At 62.9% G+C, this 19,992-nt stretch overlaps 1 protein-coding gene across 6 annotated transcripts in view; it reads left to right on the forward strand.

Annotated features, from left to right (window-relative positions):
- Positions 1-19,481, forward strand: part of MAEA (macrophage erythroblast attacher, E3 ubiquitin ligase) — a 36,327-nt gene extending 16,846 nt beyond the window's left edge. For 2 of the 6 annotated variants that reach the window (XM_049630143.1, XM_049630144.1), the window contains 9 exons: positions 3,408-3,590; positions 5,520-5,723; positions 9,917-10,039; positions 10,644-10,757; positions 13,349-13,425; positions 14,317-14,425; positions 17,183-17,316; positions 17,992-18,187; positions 18,683-19,481. In XM_049630143.1, coding sequence (XP_049486100.1) covers positions 3,408-3,590; positions 5,520-5,723; positions 9,917-10,039; positions 10,644-10,757; positions 13,349-13,425; positions 14,317-14,425; positions 17,183-17,316; positions 17,992-18,187; positions 18,683-18,778 — 1,236 coding nt within the window. In that variant the 3' untranslated portion in view covers positions 18,779-19,481. The other 4 variants (XM_049630146.1, XM_049630145.1, XM_049630147.1 and 1 more) reach the window with 4 other exon arrangements.
- The last annotated feature ends 511 nt before the right edge of the window (positions 19,482-19,992 follow it).

Genomic DNA, 19,992 nt, shown 5'->3' on the forward strand with positions numbered 1-19,992 from the left:
CTGGATGGCAGGGGGAGGCGGGCGTGGGCTTACTGGGTCACAGGGGGAGGCGGGCGTGGGCTTACTGGATCACAGGGGCTCCCTGTTTGATTTTTGGGGGACCCGCCACATTGTTTCTGCAGCGGCGGCACCAGTTTACGTCCCACTGACAGAGCGCGGGCTCCCAGTTTCCCCACACCCTCGCCAAGGCCCGTGGACCCGCTTTTCTGAGGGCCGTCTTCCCCCGGGGTGTGGCGTGGGGTCTCCTGGTTCCGCTCTGCCTTTCCCTGAGGCTCGGTGACGCCGAGCACCTTTCCGTTCATGGGTCGGCCACGGCATCTTCTTTGGAGAAATGTCTGCTCCAGCCCTTTTCCTTGGGTGCTGTCAGCCTGGTGTGGTCCCCATTTGTCTACTTTTGTTTTGTTGCCTATACATTTAAGAGTACGTTTTTAGTATTTGCCTCTTATTTTGGGATTCTTTCAAAATCTCTGAAACTTACCGTCCCCATATCCACGTTACTTAGGCCATGGATTTTCTTTTTCCTTTTAAACTAACTACCTGTTTTTTTCCCCTCTTGGTTTGATTGTATTTTTTACTCATTTCTTTCCCCTCAGCTCTTTCTTGTATCTTGTTATTTCTTCGCATTCATGTGGTTATTCTTGCTTCGTGGAGGACTCTTAGAGTCGTTTCCCTCCGAGGAAAGGCTGTGGGTGCTCAACTTGGCAGTGTCTCCGTGTTTGAAAGTGTCTTAATTTTGCCCTCCTTCTTGAATGATGGTTGCTTGGTTCAGAATCTTCAGCATTTCTGAAATTCCATTCCTTCGTTTGGCCAAAGGCCTTTTGGAAGGAGCCTGTGAAGGAGCCGTTGGTGACGGAGCGGCAGGGGGCAGCTGGGGAAAGGCAGGGAGCCCAGGCTGCGGGCCCTGCGGGCAGAGGCTGAGGAGCTTTCCGGGGTCAGCTGCCCTGTGTCCTCGGGCCGGAAGTTGGCCCAGGAGGCGGCTCCGTGCTCCGGGAGCTCCTGCTGCGTGTTTGCGGAGGGGCGGTGGCGGGCGCTCACGTCCCTGGCCTTGGTCCCACGCCGACCTCCGGGTGCGGCCCGGGCTGGTGGGGGGTTGGGCAGATGGGGGTGTGGGCAGCAGAAGGGGAGGCCCTCACAGGGGCCGGACCACGGAGGGCAGGAGGCCCGTCCTCGGGTGGGAGGAGTGGCGCAGGAGGCACGCGGCAGGGCCATCCGGAGGTCGGAGCCGGGAGCGACGGCTGAGGGGCTGGCTCGGGTCGGGTCACACGGCGGGCAGGAGAGGAGCACGGGCCGGGCTCGGCGCCACCAGCAGTGCTGTCACGTGGTTTTGTTAGCGGCACCCAGAAGCGCATCAGGTCGTCGAGAGAGTAATTCGCTTCGTCACCTCACAACACGCGTTGTCGGGTCTGGATGTTGATGACGCACTGAAGGTGAATGTCAGGGCGTTGCCGGCTTCCTTTTTGGATACAAGTTACAAGTGGAGGGCTCAAGCCTGTGGCACCTGCTTGGGACCCTCCTCTTGTGTCCCCTTTGGCCCCGTGGGACGAGCCTCGGGCCGGGTGTCCCGAGCGGAAGGCGGGATGCTGAGACACGTCACCCCTGTGAGTCCCGTGCTGTCACCCGCCGAGCGCGGGTATGTCGACCACGCAGAGTCTTGCTGGCACTTAGGAGCACGACCGTGTCCGGCGTGGGTGACAGAGCACGGTGGTGCTCACCTGCCTTACAGCCGCGTGGAGCGGGGACGCTACCGTCACCTGGCGCGTGCTCGGACTGACCGTGTGTGCGGATGTGTGACTTTTTCTCTTTTCCTTTTGACCGCGTTCATTGAAGTGTAGTTTTAACGTCTGAATCTGAGAGTAAAACTTCGAAGCGTTTGTTACTGTGCGTCACGGGATTTGTCTCAGTACATTTTGCAGTAATCGTGTTTACTGTGTCTCACGAGAGTGCCGGCCGGGTCAGGTTAGACACACACCTGTCCTCACACGGTCGGTCTGCGGGGCCGCTGGGGTGGGTGGAGGCTCTAAGAACAGCCCGGGAATCTGAAAGGGAGTCTGCTCGCGGCAGCATCCCAGCAGCACCCGGCTTCGGCGCCTCCTCTGAGGTTGACCGGAGTCGAGCGAGCGCGAGCACCCAGGTCTCTGTGCTCTGCTTTGTTACTCTCTTGCGAGGTACGCGTGGCAGAACTGAGGCTCGGCGCGGGGTGTCTCTTCCCCTGGGTGCGGGGACGGGTGCGTGTCTGCGGCCGGCCGGCCGCCTGCAGCTTCCCCCTCGTCCACACCCGTCAGGGACCGTGAGATCAGGACAGACCTGGTTGGCCGTCGACCTCACGCAGCCGAAGAGGCGCAGGTGCCGTGGGCGGTCGTGTGTCACCCCACGTTGGGGACGGCCCTGCTCTGTTTCCTCTCAGAGACTCTCGCGTCTTGCTCGTGCCGGACCCAGCGTGGAGGCTGCAGGGGACGAGCCCTCCCCGTGTGGCGCCCGTGGCTTGTCTAGTGGTGTTCCGCCTCTTGGGCCGATAAGACCCAAGGTGTGGACAGGAGTGTTTGCCCACTGCCACTGTGTGCCCAAGGGAGGCGAGGTGGGAGTGGCAGCTGGGACAGGACGGCGGTGGCCTCGCCGGGTCCCGGGCAAGAGTCCTGTTGCCGTGGCCCTCCTTGGCCGGGTCCGGGCCCTTCTGGTTTATGCTGTCACCTTGGTGTCTTCGCCCCTGGGAATCCCGGCTCCTCCCCACCGAGCGCGGTGCCCCTTGGGAGCGGATCCTTCCCCGTGGCCGGGCACCACCGTAGGGAAGGTGTGCACTTGGCGCGGCTTGTCACAGACTTCTGCAGTGACTGCTGGCCCTTGGTGGGTGGGAAGTGCTGGGCCCGCAGCCGGGAGGAGGGCTGGGAGGGGTGTTCTCTCTGGAAGGACACGCCATCCTTGGTGGGTATTAGGGGAAGGCGGTTCACGTAGTAGTTAAACGCGCGCGCTCGCGATTTCCCGTAGGCGCTGGCGCGCCCTCCCCCTCGTCCCGCGTGACCCCCCGCTGTTACGTCCCCGCTGCCCCCACCGGGCCCATCGTGGGCCCTCTGCAGCCCCCAGCACTACGCGTTTGCGGTCGTTTCCTTAACTGTTTGTCATTCTGGATGAACTTGGGGATTACTTTGTCACAATGGACCCGTAAACGTTCTCCAGAAAGAGTGCAGCTGCGCTACCTCTGTGGATTTGGGGACAGGACACATCCTCACATTGGTGTCCTCGTCCAGGAACACGAATGGTCCTCGGTTCGCACAGGCCCTTTGTGGGTAGTAGACGTGTGTTTAGACCCCTGGAAGCCCAGGACTTCTGCCTGACGAAGTACCAGGAAGGAGGTCTGGGGTCCCGCACGCAGGACGGCGGGTGCTCACACGCCAGCTGCCTCTCTTCCCTAGGTGCCCTATGAAACACTGAATAAACGCTTCCGGGCTGCTCAGAAAAACATTGACCGAGAGACGAGCCACGTCACCATGGTGGTGGCCGAGCTGGAGAAGACGTTGAGCGGCTGCCCCGCCGTGGACTCTGTGGTCAGCCTTCTGGATGGCGTGGTGGAGAAGCTCAGCGTCCTCAAGAGGAAGGTGAGTGTTGCTTCCGGACCGTCCCGTCTGCCCCCCCCGGTGCTCGGGCTGCGGCGTGGGTCCGTGGCCCCGGCCTCACCGTGTGCCCGGGCTGTCCCAAAAAGGGGCCGTCTTCTGTGGGATCGGGGCCACGGCAGAGGCCAGGCAGCCCTGAGGTGGGGAGGTGGGCTTTCAGGGCCAGAGTGCGGGAGGGGCGAGCCACTCCACGCCGTGCGTGCCCCGCGCCCTCTGTGGGAGTGGCAGGCCGGCTTCCAGTTCCACGCTCCCCTTCCTGTGAGGCCGGGTCGTCCTGGCACCAGAGTGTCCCAGGTGCAGATGGGGAGACAGATGACTTCTTGCTTCCAGAGTCTCACCTCAGAACTTTGTGTCGGGTTTCTCACGAAGCTGGGAGAGCTAGGAAGGGTGTACGCTACGCCCAGTGAGAGCAACCTGGAAAGTACCAGAAGCTATTGTAAAACATCTCGCTGAACGTGTCAAAGGGCTCACGAGACAAAGTTTATCGCCAGAATCGGAGGGCAGGGGACAAGAGGAGAGAAGGGCGGGACCCCCTGCCACCCTGGGGACTGCATCACACAGGTGAGCCCTCTGAGGGCCTTGCTTCCCGGGGCCGGGGCCCGCTAGCACTGCTTGTCAGGTGAGGGTGCCCCAGGGGCAGACATCGCGGCCGGTTTCGGGACAGCCAGGTGAGCCACGACCCCTCCTCTTCAACTTGGTGCCAGCGGGCCCCGCCCGTGGTACCTCCAGGCGCCAGGCGGACCGCAGCGCTTCTCGGGCGGGGGACAGCTTCTGTCAGGGCGTCACATCTGTCGAGTAAGATGACCGGGCACACGAGACGTGTGGCCGAGGCACGGCAGAAACGGTGGACGCCGCGCGGTCTTCGGGGGTACGGTGTGGAGGCTGTCAGGCCCCGCCCGACTCTGCCGCGTCTGAAGAACAGACAGCTGAGACCATCTGCGGGGGACACAGGGGACGGGAAGTGTACAGTGTGAGTGGGTTTAAAGCGAACCAAACAGAACTTCGAGAGATTAAAAGTATAATAACTGAGACGAAAGACGCAAGTGTTTGCTTGTAGCAGACTTTTCAACATTTAACAGTCAGACCAAGCTAAAGAGAGAATTTGTGAACTGGAAGGTAGGTGTGAAGAAATTATCTAGAATGCAGCACAGAGAGCAGGAGAACGCGAAAATGCATAAGAGGGTAGGAGGCCTGGGAGAATAGAGCAAAGACTTTGACCAGAGCCAAGGGACGGTGCAGGGGGAATGGCTGAGATTTTCAGAACTGCGGGAGTCGCCAGGTCAGAGTCCTAAATGGGACAAATAAAAATAGACCTACCTAGGATTTCACATTGTGAAAGTGAAAAGAGAGACAGAAAAATCTGAAAAGCAGCAGGAGGAAGAAAACCACTTCCAAAGGGTTAGCAGCTACCCTGGCAGCAGGCGGAAGCCGCAGAGGAGCGGACCGTGCCTGAGGAGAACGCGGGCCCGACGAGCGCCAGCCGGCTGTGACACCGGCGCCCCGCACGTCAGGTGCTCGAGAGCCGGCTGCCGTCGCGGACGGCGCCGGCACGTAACACTTCCGGGGAGCCGCACAAAGTGTCACGAGAGGTAGTCGTGACATAACAGGTGGTTTACTTAACCGGGAAGCGAGTTCAAAACTACGCGTCTGGCAGCACAGCAGCAGAGCACGTTGAGCAGAAAGTCGCGTCGCGGAAGAGCAGGTGGGGGCCGCAGAGCCGTGGGTGTTGACTTGCCTCCTCGGGATGACGGATGCAGCCGCACCTGCCTCCGGGGCGTGTGTGGGACCCTCCCTTTGGCCCCTGCCGTCCTCGGATTTGTTCTTGTTCTCGCCTCCCGTCTGCGGGTGTTGGGGGCGGGGCAGGCTGGCCGCCGCCCCGTCCCGAGCACCTCTCCGTCGCGTGTCGTGTCGCAGGCGGTGGAGTCCATCCAGGCGGAGGACGAGAGCGCCAAGCTGTGCAAGCGCAGGATCGAGCACCTCAAGGAGCACAGCAGCGACCAGCCCGCGGCGGCCAGCATGTGGAAGAGGAAGCGCATGGACCGCATGATGGTGGAGCACCTGCTGCGCTGCGGCTACTACAACACGGCCGTGAAGCTGGCCCGCCAGAGCGGCATCGAGGTGGGCCTGGGCGCGGGGCGGGGCCGCGGGGCCGCGGGGCCGGCTCCCTGGGGCAGGTCCTCCGGGTAGAGAGGCCGCCACCCGCACGCACACGCGCTCCCCCTCCGGTGGCTCCTGAAGTGACAGGCGGCTCCGGGGGAGGCCTGCCGAGGACCCCCGGACGTGCGTGCAGCCATCTAGGTTGGCACGCAGGGCCCTCGCTCCCTTTCCGGGGCCTCACGGAGCCGTGTGCACGTTTCTCTGGCCTCCGGGCCGGTTCAGCTGGGGGCTGCCCCTCTGCCGTTGGGCGGCGGTCCCTCTGGTCTCCTGAGGGCAGCGTCTACCGTGGCGGGGGGTCCATAGCACACCCGCCTCTCCACCCACCAGTCTCTGCGCGGCACCCAGTGGTGCCTCAAGCCTGTTCCTCCCACGCTTTTCTTTCCCTGACCTTCCCTGCCCGGTACAGCCAGCTCGTGCCTGACTGTCGGGGCGTCCTGTCCTCCTGTTTGCCTGGCACGGCCTGTGCACCCGCGGTGGTCGTTGGGCTTCTCACAGACACCCCGCCCTCCGTCTTCCTGCCCCGCGAGGGAGTGGCCAACGCTCCTGGCCCCGAACGTGTGCTTTGACGGGGAGAGAGGCATGAGTCAAACAGGATGTGTACGGGGCGCACAGGGCACAGGGGCAGGAGGACTGGTGATTTTCAGAAGGTTGGTTTCGGGGGGCACCTGAGTGGCTCAGTCCAGCTCCTGATTTCTGCCCGGGTCAGGCTCTCACGGTGGTGGGTTTGAGCCTTGTGTGCGGCTCTGTGCTGACAGGGTGGAGCCTGCTTGGTATTCTCTCTGCTCCTCCCCTGCTCCCCCTCAAAATAAGTAAACATTAAGTAAAAAAAAAAAAAAAAAAGTTGGTTGGGGTGGGCTTGCAGAGATGAGGGGAGGGTCCCAGGCCCGGGAGCTGCCATATATTTGGGGCGGGTGTCTGAGCGTATGCGGAGCTCATCAATTGGGGTTTCCCCTCAACTGAAATGTGTGCATGGTGGGGGGGTGGGGGTTGAGTTGGAGGCATTGCTTTTTTTTTAATGTTTGCTTATTTTTGAGACAGAGACAGAGCGTGAGTGGGGGAGGGGCAGAGAGAGAGGGAGACACAGAATGCGAAGCGGGCTCCAAGCTCCGAGCCATCAGCACAGAGCCCAATGCAGGGCTTGAACTCACAGACCGTGAGATCATGACCTGAGCCGAAGCCGGACGCTCAACCGACTGAGCCACCCAGGCGCCCCTGGAGGCATTGCTTCAATAGGCTCACCCTGGTTGCTCTGTGAGAACAGACTGTGGGCGGCAGAGGGGGGCCGTACTGTGATTCACGGTGATGGCGGTGGTCAGACCATGGACATCCTATGAAGGGGGCCCTGCAGCATTTCCAGGTGGAACCCAGGCTCGCAGCTGTTTGCAGCGGGAAGTGTAGGAGGACCCTCATGCCCTTGGGTGGGGGGAGGGCTCCCAGCAGAGTGGGGTGCCGTCACCGGCGAAGACGCTGGTGTATCAAGGTTCCTTAACGTTTAACTTCCGTCCATCCCAAGACGCCGTGGAGAGAGAGCTCCGGGGCCGCCCGGATGGGGCCGCGCGCCCCATGCGGAGCCTCGGTGTTGGAGGAGAGGCACAGCCGCAGGGCTGTCTTTGTGCGCCGTCTGGCTTCTCACGCGGGGCCAGCACCTGATCGTCTGGGACGGTTTCCAGCTTCCACGCGTGTTGCGCATGCTGGCCCACCTCCACCGTCTGGCGTGGCGCCTCTGGTGTGACTCCCCCAACCCAGGGGCCACGCGTGGACCTCGGAGACCCCGTGGGCAGGAAGGAGAAAGATGCGAAGGATCCAGACTCAGAGGCTGCACCGGTCAAACACACAGGTGGACCCTGACACGCGAGCAGGGAGACCGCCTCTGAATTCAGAGCGAAGCTCGCAACCAGAGACGGAAGTAGACAAAGACGATCCTCGTGTAGGAGACCCAGCGTTTACCCGTTAGGGAGGTCCTAGAAAAGAGAGAAGAAAATGCCAGAGAAACGGCGGAAGGAGTGGCTCAAGAAGACAGCCAACCTCTGAGACGCTGTGCTGGCCCTCGCCCCGCTTAATAAGTAGGAACACCGGCGTGCGAGGCGTGTGTGTGCGCGCGCGGTGCTTACCCGTCAGCTCGCGTCGGGAGGGCGAGGTGTGGGCGGGGCGGGAACCCGGGAGCACTGCGGGAGTCTTAGCTGCCCCCCACCGCCCCTGCGTGAGGACGGAGCCCTCTCTCACTGGGCCGGCCCCCCTCCGAGCTTGCTGTCCTGCTGCTTGCTCCTGCCCTCACCCCAAACTTGGCAGTCAGGACGTGGGGCAGGGGAGCCACGGTTGGGTCTCCGGCCGTGTGAGCTTGGGGATCCGTCCGGTGGCTCCTGACGACTTGGGTGAAGCGGCCCTGGGGTGACCCACCCCAGACTGCCCTCCGTTAAGCTGCCGTTCGGAAACCCGCAGAGCTCACGGGCCGTGTCCAGGGCGCCGACCCCGGCAGTGGCACAACCCCTGCCCTTAGGTCAGCTACTCTTCTGCCCGAGCCTAGCTATTGCCTTCCACGGCGACACGCCCCAGCAGTCCCTGTGCTGGCCTCGGCCCTGGTGTGGCTGAGCCCAAGGGTCGCTGTGTGGTGGCACTCTGACTAGTATGTTTTCTGATTACTTTTGCGATAAACATCCGGTGTTAACGATACTGCAGCATCGTTAGCTGTAACGTACTGTTTTTTTTTTTTTTAAGTTTATCTGTTTTTGAGAGAGAGTGCCCACGCATGAGCAGGGGAGGAGCAGAGAGGAGGAACAGGAGAATCCCAAGCAGGCTCTGCACTGTCAGAAAGAATCCCGAGGCGGGGCTCAAATTCACACACTGTGAGATCATGACCTGAGCCAAAACCAAGTCGGACGCTTAACCACCGACTGAGCCACCCGGGCCCCTGTCCAGGATGTACTTCTTAACGTGCAGAAAGAAAGGAAAGTTTCTGGCTTTCGCTTTGGTCACATTTACTTGAAAGTTCCCGTCTTCTGCCACAGTCCTCCCTTCTCCAGACACCGCTTGTGTGAGAAGCAGGCCGCGGCCCTGGCTGCCGAGGCTGGGAAGCTCGGTGGTGAGCTCCTGACTTGGTTGGCCCCAGGGCAGACCTTACGTGGAGACAGCATGGCAAGAGAGCGGACTTGTCCCACACTTTGCCGTGCCAAGTGGCTCCGTGTGAGGCCTGCCTGAGGACACCGGGATGTGTGTGCAGCCGACGCTCGCCTGCTGGCCACAGGACACTGGCATGCAGAGCAGCACGGTTCCCCCGAGAGTTCAAGGGGGTTCGTGCTGGACGCTTCCCCTCCGCTTAGCGAGACACTGATCTTCAGTAACGGCGTTTGCTCCGGTCGTTCCAGAAGGGGGAGAAACTTCCCGCTTGACATTTGTTTTCCTCACGCTTGTCCCTTTGGTGATGTGCAAGCATCCACTGTCCCTTCCCAGCCTGCATGGCCACATCCTTGTTGTTGGCGGTGCTCCAGCCCCTTGCTGGGGACGTGCAGGCCCCAGGCACCCCGTGGGCTCCTTCACTCTGGCAGACATGTGACGGGGCTAGTGGCTGTCCTTACCCCGAGTCCCTAGGCCTGCCTAGATCCGCCAGAGCGCAGCAGATGCGGCTGTGTAGGCTGCTTCCCCAATTGCACAGGCACCGGAGAAGGGGAAAGAGCAAACGTGACACAGAGACCGCCCTACTCATCCACCCTCACTGCCCCTTCTTTAAAATCTCATTCAAATAAATCTTCAGAGGGAAAAAAAAAAAAAAGCCCAGAAAATGAGGGTATGGATTCCCGGATCTAATTGTGAAGGGGTGAAATGGGGTCAGGCCTATGTTCCCGCCGGGAGGGGGAAGGTTCTAAACTGGGGCTTTGGTTTGGTGCCCACAGCTGCTCTTGGGAGACCGTATGTGGGCGCAGAACAGGCCTTGGGCGGTGTGTTCGGGCCGCTGTGCTCGGCCCAGTCCTGGGGTTGGCGTGCTGGGGCCGCTGTGCTCTGGCCGCTGTGCTCAGCCGAGGCTGGGGCTGGTGTGCTCGGCCCGAGCCCTTCTGCCAGGCTGGGCCCCGCCGAACCGGAGGGAGCACAGAGCACATGGGCCTGGGTGCGGGGGTCCCAGAGCCCAGTGCACTGAGCTCACGCCGCTACCCTCCCCTAAGGACTTAGTGAACATCGAGATGTTCCTGACTGCCAAAGAAGTGGAGGAGTCCCTGGAGAGGCGCGAGACCGCCACCTGCCTGGCCTGGTGCCACGACAACAAGTCCCGGCTGCGCAAGATGAAGGTGTGCGGGCGCGGGGCGGGGCTTGCGGGCACGGGGCGGGGCTTGCGGGCGAGCACCGGCGGGAACCAGCGCTTCTTCACCTGTTGGTTCAGAGTTCTGTGCTTCCGGTTGGTAGGGTGGGGGTGTGGGGTTTGGGTTTTGGTCACGGTGTTTGGGTTTTGGGTAAAATCCCTGAAAAGTGCGCCCCCTCTGCATTACGGTTTGACAAATGGCCTGAGCATGAGGTTCTGAAGGGGCGAGGTGCCGACTGCCTGCGTGTGCCGGGTCCCTCCGGCTCGCCCAGCCCCTCAGTCACCGGTACAGGAGAGCCCCGCCGGGAAGCGTTGTCCACCTGCCAAGGTGCTAAGTGCTAGGTTTTCTTGAGAGCTACGATACAAGCAGCTTAAAAAAGGGACACTTAAATTGCAGAATTTAAACGTGCTTACTGAAAGGTGTTGTCACCATGGGGCTTGCAGAAATGTTTAACTTCTATTAACCTCCCCTGCCTCCGTTAGAAAAACTGTTTGTTTTCTGTTTTCTAAACCGAGCGCCTTTAACCTCTCCCCGGTTGAGCTTGTCGTGTGCATATAGTCACCAGCCAAGGGTGACGCTCTCTGCCACTCAGGGCCGCCAAAGCGAGCACGACGCGAAGACGGGACGGAAAAGTAGAGTGGCCAGTGGCTCCCCTAAAGAGAGTGAGGATCTTGGTATGGAAACCATAAAAGGAAAGCCAGAATTGGTATGTAACACTTACCCTGCGCTCCTGCTCCAGCCCCCACAGCTGTGCCACACGGTGGGAACCAGGCCAGAAGGAACGTAGGCTTCCCGTCCTGACAGCCAGTTTCTGCAAGCCCCGATGCCTCCAGACAACACTGCTGCTTGGCCAGGGCACGTCCCCCTGGGCCGGGTCTCAGGCGGGGCCTCACAGCCACTGTGGGGGAGGGCGGGTGGGCAGGCGGCCGAGTCCGCGGCTGGCAGCTTCTTGTCACCGGCCCGTGCGCTGGAAAGCACGTGGACAGCCACCCCGAAGTGCGTGGGGCGTGAAGATAGGCTTGTTACGAAGTGCCGGCCGAACAGGGTAGAACAGCGAAGTACCCGCAGCGCCCGTATGTGTGGGTACACGCGTACGCGCACGCACAGGCCGGGGAGGGGCCGTGCTGGACCACAGCAAAGCCCTCGGAGCAGTCAGAGACCCTAGGCGAGAAAACAGATCTGAGACCCGAGTTTCCCGATGGGTGTGCCGAGTGGGCGTCTGTTGACTCTGGTGTCCAGACGCTTCAGGGCGATCGGAGCGGCCGCGCACGGGCTGCGTGTCCGGAAAGCCAGTGGAGTCACAACCGTGAAGGCGCCAGGCCCCCCCCCCCCCCCCCCCCCAGGTAGCGCACGAGGGACGTTATTCAGCCGTGGGTGCTTGGCACGATCGCCTAGAATTGTGCTGGACTCTGGGCACCCGACTTCCAGTTCGTTTGTATTTGCCGATGAGACTGGAAGGTGAGCTGCGAGAGCAGAGCCGTTAAAAATCCTCGAACGCGTCCGCAGTGCAGTCATAGGAGCTGTCGTGGAACGCGCCGTGGCACTCTCACCTGGGACATCCGCCTGGTGGCTCCCCCCTGTTGTTAGAGCTCCTGGCGTCCCCTGAGCCCAGAGCGACGATCGTCGGCCGCCCTGGGGAGGCAGGCAGGGCATCTCCCCACCCCCCGGGCTTCCCCCCCTTGGCTTCTGCTGGTCTGACCTTGGAAGGGAGCGCGTCATTGCGGGTGGGACCTCCTTTCCGTTTACGGTTGGTGCCGGGCCCGCCACTCAGCACGTGGCATCTGCTCCATCCATTTGGGGGCCAGGACAGACCCCTGCCTTGGTGCAGAGGGCAGGGGAGGTGGGGTGAGGGCGGGGAAACCGCTTGCCCTGAGCACCTGTGTTGTGGACGTGTTGGGCACCAGGTAGGTGGTTCTCGGCACCTTTGCCTCCGACGGCCTGGCGGGCCCCAAGGTAGGTCCCGTCAGCCGGTGCTCTGCCCTCGTGTCCCTGGAGGCGCCCTCGCAGGGGTCCGGCTGAGACCCTTCGTCAGAATGTCCGTGTGCACGTTCGGAGGCCCGGGTGGGAAAAGTCCACGTGATTGGTAGACTCGAGTTACAGTTGAGCCACTTGGGGCTGGCTGACTGACTCACCACGTAGAACTCTGTCCACACCACCCTGCGATCCAGGTACTACGGAAGACGCAGTGACAAATCGTGGAAAACCCAGAGATTTTCCTATTCCGTTAACTCCACTTACTCTGTTTCTGGTTGGAAATACTGAGTGTTTTCTGAAACCACAAAGATACTATAGTTTAAATTACTACTTTTGTAGAATAATCCAGCTTTTCATCTTAGGTCACAGAAGTTAATTTTGCCTGCCTTCGCCCATCCCCAGTCATAGAGTTTGAACCCAAATTGGACCGGCATTGTTGAGATTTCAGAGTTAGCGTTTGGGCTTCCACACAAATGACCGTGCTGGTGCCGCACCCTGTCGGCTGCCCCTCACTGCCCCACGAGGCCCACCGGCCACTGCTGCCCCAGACCTCGCGCCCCCTGTGCCCTCTGCAAATCCCGGCACCCCCGCCCTCCCCAGGGCCTTTGAACTGGCTCTTTCTCTGCCTGGAACACGTGTCCCCGGCGTCCCTGTGCACTGTCCCCACCCCCACCCCACCCCAAGGGTCCTCACCCGTGTCCCTGCTCGGGGACCTGGGTTCTCTCCCCTGCTCCCCGCTTGGCGCTCCTGCTTCTGCTCCCCTGCGAGACACCACCTCCCAGCCTCTCCCAACCGGGTGTCGGGGCCTCACGTGGGGAGCAGGTTGAGGTGGACAGTGCCACACGGGATCCTGAGGCCAGGTCCCCGGGGCCGAGGCCGGGAAGTGCAGCTGGGCTAGGAGAAGGCTGTGACAGCGTGCCCACACGCTGACGCCTTTGTGCGGATGAAGCAGCCGGGATCGTGAAGGGGCTGGAAACTTGTCTTCGTGGGGTCGCTTCACACACACGGGAAGTCGTGCCACGGGCCCTCCGAACCCTCAGCCTCTGGCATCCTCGCCCTCGGGGGGTGCCTGTCCCGCCATCCCCGAGCCTGGCCCACGGGTGCACACGCAAGGCCCCGGCCCCCTGGGTGCAGGGCTGCTCCCGCCGTGCTGGGGAGGCATGGGCTGCAGCTGAAACTACAGCTTTGGCATCCGTCCCACCTCCCTGCTGGCTCGAAGCTCCCTCGGCAGGGCGTGCGGTGTGCGGCCCGTGTGGCGGGGCCGGCCCGTGGGCCTGGCTGTGTGGGGACGCTACCCAGGCCTTGTCTCGTCTTTGCCCCCAGAGCTGCCTGGAATTCAGCCTCAGGATTCAGGAGTTCATTGAACTCATCCGGCAGAACAAGAGACTGGACGCCGTGAGGTACGTGGCGGTGGTCTCCCGGTTCTCCGCAGAGGGCGGACTCCCTCCCTGACTTCACGGGGCAGGCCTTCTGGGCTCTGGGGGGTGAGGCGTGGAGTGTCCAGCAGGCCTGCCCTGACTGGCTGGGCCCTGCCTGTGACTAGAGGCCTCTCTCCCCGTCCCCAAGCAGGACGCTGGGGCCGGGCACCCAGGCTCCTTCTGTCTGGTGCACACGACCGTTCTGACGCCATGAGGCCGACTTACCGCGTGGGCGCAGGGCCGCGGGTTCTGCTGTGTCCACCTGTCCTGGGACGCTGCCAGCCCTGGGCTGGAGGACACTCCAGGCACAGCGATGTGCCGTTTAGGGGGTGGACTGAGGGCATGCGTGAGGGCAGAGGGGGGGGGCCTCTGGGAAGGAGGCTGGCACGCGGGCACGGGGACGTGGGGTCCCCAGGTGCGGCCTGTGCGGGAAGGCACTGCCCTGGGGCCCGACCCGTGGGCTCTGTGTCTCCCGAGAGTCAGGACCCGGGGGGGACGGACTGTCTCCGGGGCCTCCCGGGGCCGTGCCGGGGGCGGGGGGGACCGGTGGGCGTTCTGGCGCAGTTAGTGTTGCTGGGCTTTGGGTCCGTGTATGCCAGGGTCACTTGCAAGAGCTTGGGCAGGTGCCCTTCTCAGCTGGGTCGCTGCCTCTGGGTGTTCCCTGAGTGGGATTCTACGCTCGGTGCCTCGAACCTCACCTCCGACCCTGTGTCCGTGAGGAGGGGGCCCTGCTGAGCCGCGCTCCCAGCAGACCCTGGCCCAGGGCACACGAGGAGGGGGCTTCTTCGGCACGGAGGCTCTGGCATACACTGTGAGCGCAGACTCTTAAAGGTAAAGCTGCAAACTTAGACGGCCCCAAATGTTGTTTTCTAGACACGCGAGAAAGCATTTCAGTCAGGCCGAGGGGAGCCAGCTGGACGAGGTCCGCCAGGTCATGGGCATGCTGGCCTTCCCACCAGACACGCACATCTCGCCCTACAAGGTAACACGTGCCCGTGGGCCCTCAGGGCTTGGGAGGACTTCGTCTGTGGTCACTTCCACGTTCGGAGTGTGGCCAGCACCCCAAACAGGCCCCTTCCCATCTTGTTCCTGTTTGGCCGGGGAGAAGTTTGGATCGGAACGACTCACGGGGGTCTCAGCCTAGAAGGCCCTTCGGCTCTGAGTGCGTCACCTGCGCCCCTCACCTTTCTCCCTCACTGCCAGTGTCCTTCCTGACCTCCGTCCTCTCTTCGGGGTCTCTGTGGGTCCACTTGGGGTCTGGGTGGGGCGTGGTCATGCAGCATCGCTAACCAGTCCCCTTGGCTTTGCTGGGTGCTGGGGCAGGGTGTCTGGCCTCTTGAAATCAGGCAGTGCCCCCCACCCCCACCCCCACCTCCACCCCCCAAAGCCTAGGAGCAGCCCTGGCGATCTTTGATCCACCTTTGGGTTCCTCCTTCTCTTGTCTCGAAAAACATCAACGTGTTCACAGCTGAGTCGCTCACGGTCCCGTCTTGGAAGATCTGGGGATTCCAGCAACTTTCCCCCGTTCCTGTGGCTGCTCCCCGTCGGGGTCCCTTGGCCATCAGTCCGGTCACGCCCACACGAGTGTCCTTATAAAGGCCGCTTGGCTGGACCCTTAGTGCTCTTTCTGAGCAGCCTTCTCGTGTTTTGCAACACGGACAGAAGTTTCCAGATCATAAAGTTCTGCTTTCTTTTGGTGGGCAGTTCCGCCCTTAAGTCATTTTTGTCTTCACGTGCGTTACTGTAAATGGGACTTTGCTTAGAGACCACCTCGGTCGGACTCTCAGTGTCCTCGCACATCTCCGTCCTCCGGGGTCTCCGGGACAGCAGCACAAAGCCGCCGCACTCTCTGCCGCCTCTGACAGGGCTGGCCTTTCCTCGGCCTCCCTGCCGCCGTCCCGCTCCTGACCCCCTAGCCGCTCGCCCTCCATGAAGACTGGGGCTCTCCGTGTGGGACCAGTCCCATCGCCGCAGCATGGACTCTGTGTGGTCACGCGTCCACACTGTCCCAGCTGTGGCCCCAGTTCTGGGTGTTCGTTGCACGGCTCCTCCCTCGGTTTTCCGTCGTCGTCTTTCTGGGCTCTGTGACAATCCCACAGGCTTGGCGGCTTAGTCCTCACAGTCTCGAGCCTGGGAGCCCTGGATCGTGGCACCAGCAGGGTCCGGTGAGGCTCCCTGCCTCCACCCCCTTCCTGAGCCTATGGCTCCTGGAGGTCCACCTGCCGACACTGTCACGGCGAGGGACACGGCACTCGACCCTGGTGTTCCTCTCGCTGTTGTCAGCCTGTCCCCAGGAGGGAGGGAAGTGAACTGCCTTCCCCGTGGGCTGAACCCGCCTTGTTCTCTGAGCCTGGACATTGGGCTCTGAGGTCCCACGTGCCCCATGTGGTTTTGTGGGCCGCCAGCGCCTGTCCCGGGCACAGCAGAGCAGACCTCGCCCCCACTTACTGAAGTGCTTGGCCGCAGGCCTTCTCCGGGCTGCTGGAAGCTGCTTCTTTGTCCCGACTGGGTGCACACAGTCCCGAGGTGTCAGGCATGTCCTGTGATACAGCCTCTGTTCACAGAGATCTTGGGCGTGATCGCGTGTCTCTTCCCTGCTCTGGAGAAGGTTTGCGAGAAGTGCAGAAGGGGCCTGCCCTTAGTGCGTGAGAAGGCCTGCTCGGGATGGCATCCGTGGGGCCCATGCCCACTCTCCTCCCTGGAGAGGCCTCACGGCGGCAGGAAGGAGCAGGGCCAGTGCTGCCATCGCAGCCGGAGGACCGGAGGGCTGACCGTCTGGGAGACATCCTGGCGGCGTGGAAGAGAAACCACGGCAGCCAGTGCACAGCCAAGGCCGGCTGGGGGTCAGGGAGGCTGGGCGGCACAAGAGAGGAAGGCCGGGACCTGCACAGTCTCGGCGGAGGGGCGCGGGCCGTCAAGGGAAGTGCCGAGGCGGTGGCGTGCCCTGGGGTCCGTGTCGAGGGGGCACAGCCCTGACCCCTTGTGGCAGGAAGTCACAGGTCTAAGTGGGTCACGTGAGAGGCAGGATGAAGTGCTCTGGTCTCGGAGAGGTGGCCACACCAGTGGCCCGAGGCCAAGGGTCTGTTGAGAGAGGGGTTTGCAGAGCCTCTGGACTGTGGGCTTGGTCCCCTGTGGGCTTTGCTGTGGTAAAAATAACATTAAAGACACGTGTTTTTAACATTGGAGTGAAGTGTGCTATTTGCCCCGGACTTGGGCTCCCCGTGGGGCTCCCACCCAGCGGTTGCCTGTGCCTCTGCCTTGACGCGGGGCCCCTGACCCTTGTGCTTGACGTCCAGGGTTTCCCTCCTGTTGGTGTGTGCCCTCCCCTCCCTGCTCTTGTAGGCTCTGAACTTGGAAAGCTCTGGAGACGGGCTCATCAGGCCCGGTGTTCTGTTCTGCGGTTCTCCACCCTGAGCTGGGCTGCTGGGTCCCATGCCAGCAAGTCCCTTTCTGGAACGAGACTTTTCCTCTGGAACCTCAGTGCCTTTATCCGTGCCCAGCTGTCTTTAGACCCACTGAGTCCCCTTCTTGCCGCGAGGCCACGGGACCCGCACCCTCTACCATCCGTCCGCACAGAACACACTGGCGGTCCCGTGGGCAGACGTGGGGTCCGGGCTTCGGGCGCGCTGTGCCGCTCTCCGGCTGGCGGCCGTGGGCTCGTGGGGGCCCGCCTTCTGTTGCCAGGGACTGCAGTGGGCCCCGGGGTGCCCCCAGCACCGCTCTGCCCTGTCTCTTCCAGGACCTGCTGGACCCTGCCCGGTGGCGAATGCTGATCCAGCAGTTCCGGTACGACAACTACCGGCTGCACCAGCTGGGGAACAACTCTGTGTTCACCCTGACGCTGCAGGCTGGCCTCTCGGCGATAAAGACACCGTATCCTTCTGGCAGGCAGGGGGCCCCGCGCCAGCTCCGCCCTTCCGAGCCTGGGGTTCCCGTGCCCTTGCCTCCCCCCGGGAAAAGCCGGGGGGCTGTGGCCCTCCCAACCCGAGCCCCGTGCTCTTGGCTTGTGTTGTGGGGGCCCCGCTTAGGTAGTCGGGTGGTGGTGCGGGCGTGCCCGGGGCCCCGCTTGGTCTGTGGGGACCCGGTCACGGAGCCACACTTTATGTTCTCTCGCCCCCAAACGCTGCCTGGCACGCCGCACGCCGACCGGACGGCCGCCAGTGTGCGCAGCCTTCTGGCGGCTGGGACCCTCGCCATGCGGAACCGTCGTTGCCCCGTGTGATTCCTGAGCATCCCCTCCCAACTTCTGCGGGTCTGAGCCCAGGCTGCGGCCGAGCGCTTCGTCTTTCTTCACGCGGTTCCCACCCCAAGGCCGGAGGGCCCCTCTCGAGTGCAGCACGTGGGCCTCCTGGGACCCCGGGCTGTTTGCTTTAGCGTGTGAGGGGACCTGCCCTGAGGGCCGTGAGTGGGAACGTGCTGGGGTGGCCGGGACGTGCTCTGGCCGCCTCCGTGGGGCCATTTCCCCGCCAGATGCCGTGTTTCCTCTGCCGTGAGAGAGAGCTCTGGGCTTGTTTCCTGCCCCGCGCCCCTTCCTTAACCCGAGCACAGACAGTGCTACAAGGAGGACGGCAGCTCCAAGAGCCCCGACTGCCCCGTGTGCAGCCGCTCCCTGAACAAGCTGGCGCAGCCGCTGCCCATGGCGCACTGCGCCAACTCCCGCCTGGTCTGCAAGATCTCGGGCGACGTGATGAACGAGAACAACCCGCCCATGATGCTGCCCAACGGCTACGTCTACGGCTACAACGTGAGGGGCGGGGCCGAGGGGCGGGGCTGGGGTGGGGCGTGGAGGGGAGGGCCGGAGAGGAGGGGGGCGGGGGGGGGGGGGGGGGGGGGGGGGGGGGGAGGGCCCTGGAAGGGGGCTCGGGAAGTGGAGGAGCGGGGCCTGGAGGGGCCGCGGGAGGGTCGAGGTGGCGCCGGAAGTGGGAGGCATGGGGCCTGGAAGGGGCTAGGGGCGGTGGCGCGCCTGGCCTTCCGCCTGCTCTGCGCCAGGTGCTCTGCGCCAGGTGCTCTGCGCCAGGTGCTCTGCGCCAGGTGCTCTGCGCCAGGTGCTCTGCGCCAGGTGCTCTGCGCCAGGTGCTCTGCGCCAGGTGCGGACGTCTCGGCCCCGCGCTGCCCCCGGAGAAAGCTGCAGGGTCAGGGGTTCGCGGGCAGGGCTCAAGGGGAGCGGAGCTCTCCCGCAGCCGGCGGCGGTGGTGGGCGCGCCCGTCTACATGCTCGCGTGCGGCCCGTTGTCTTTCAGTCTCTGCTGTCTATCCGTCAAGATGACAAAGTCGTGTGTCCGAGGACCAAAGAAGTGTTCCACTTCTCACAAGCCGAGAAAGTGTACATCATGTAGGCCGGGCCGCCCCGCGCCCCGGGCCCCCGGGCCCCCGCGCCCCCGCGCCCCTGCCCGCCTGCGTTTCTGTTTCTTGCGACCAAAGATCAGTGAGCGACGATGGGCCCCCTAAGAGGAGAGGAGTCGGATCAGCACGCGTGTGCTTGGGGACAGCCTCTCCGCTGGTAGGACTCCGGAGCGCGCGCGAGCTCCTGGCCGCCTTCCCCTTACAAAGAGAGAGACCTTCTCGGCCGCTTCGGAAACAGGAGTCGGTTGTTTTTCCGCGCCCCGGACCCTGTCTCCGCCCGCCGAGCCCCGGGGCCTGAGCCTGGGCCGGGAGAGGTGCCCGGAGGCGCCAGGACCGCACTGCGGCCCCAGGACCGCGCGCCGGGGCGGGGTTAGGGTGTGCTAGGTTCAATGTCACGTCATTCGTGCCGCCTTATTTCCTGCTTGAGAATGTATTCACGTGGAGATCCACTGGACCGAGTTCTGCAGAGGCCTTGCCGATGGCTCCGTAACTGTAGACGTAACGCTGTTCGTTACAGAAGCTAGTAGTTCAGTTGAAGTAACCGCCGGTGACTTTCCAAATCCAATGAACCATTGTAGTTTACACGAAACCATACCGTAGAGGTTTGTACTTAGCGCTTATTTTTGCATGTTGATGTTGATTAGCTAATAAACTGTAAATGTAAAACATGTTAATAAAAGGGTTTTCTATTTCTTACGTCTGTGTGAGGTGGAAGCCGCTGTGCACCCCAGTACCCTCACTCCTGTCTGCTCACCCCGGGCCGCCCCCGGTCCAGGACCTTTGCTCGTTTCTGCTCACCCCAGGCCCCCCCCCCCCGCCCCCCAGTCTGCGGCCGCACTGCCGGTGGGGCCGGGGTCCCGGGAGCAGCCCCCGCGGCTCTGGCCCGCTTGTGCCCACATCCCAGAGTCCCGCTCCGGCACGCAGGTGGTCGCCCTGCTCTGCTCAGGGAGGCAAGGGTGGCAGGGCCATCCGAGTGGGGTCTCCTGAGTCGCCGGCACACGTTGGCGGCATGCTGCCAGTGAGCGCCAGGCACACACGTGTGGCCGTGGGCGGCCTCTTCCAGAGCCCCTGCTCGGAGCTCAGGGTCGAAGTAGTGGGGTGGAGGCTCCTCCCTGCCGCGCCCTCCAGTCCTCCAGCCGCACTCTGACCACCACCTGTGCCGCCTCCCCTTTTCCTTCTTCCCAAAGGCGTGTGTACGCACGCGTGT

The sequence above is a fragment of the Panthera uncia genome, chromosome B1 (genome assembly GCF_023721935.1).
Source record: "Panthera uncia isolate 11264 chromosome B1, Puncia_PCG_1.0, whole genome shotgun sequence".
NCBI classification, from domain to species: Eukaryota; Metazoa; Chordata; class Mammalia; order Carnivora; family Felidae; genus Panthera; species Panthera uncia.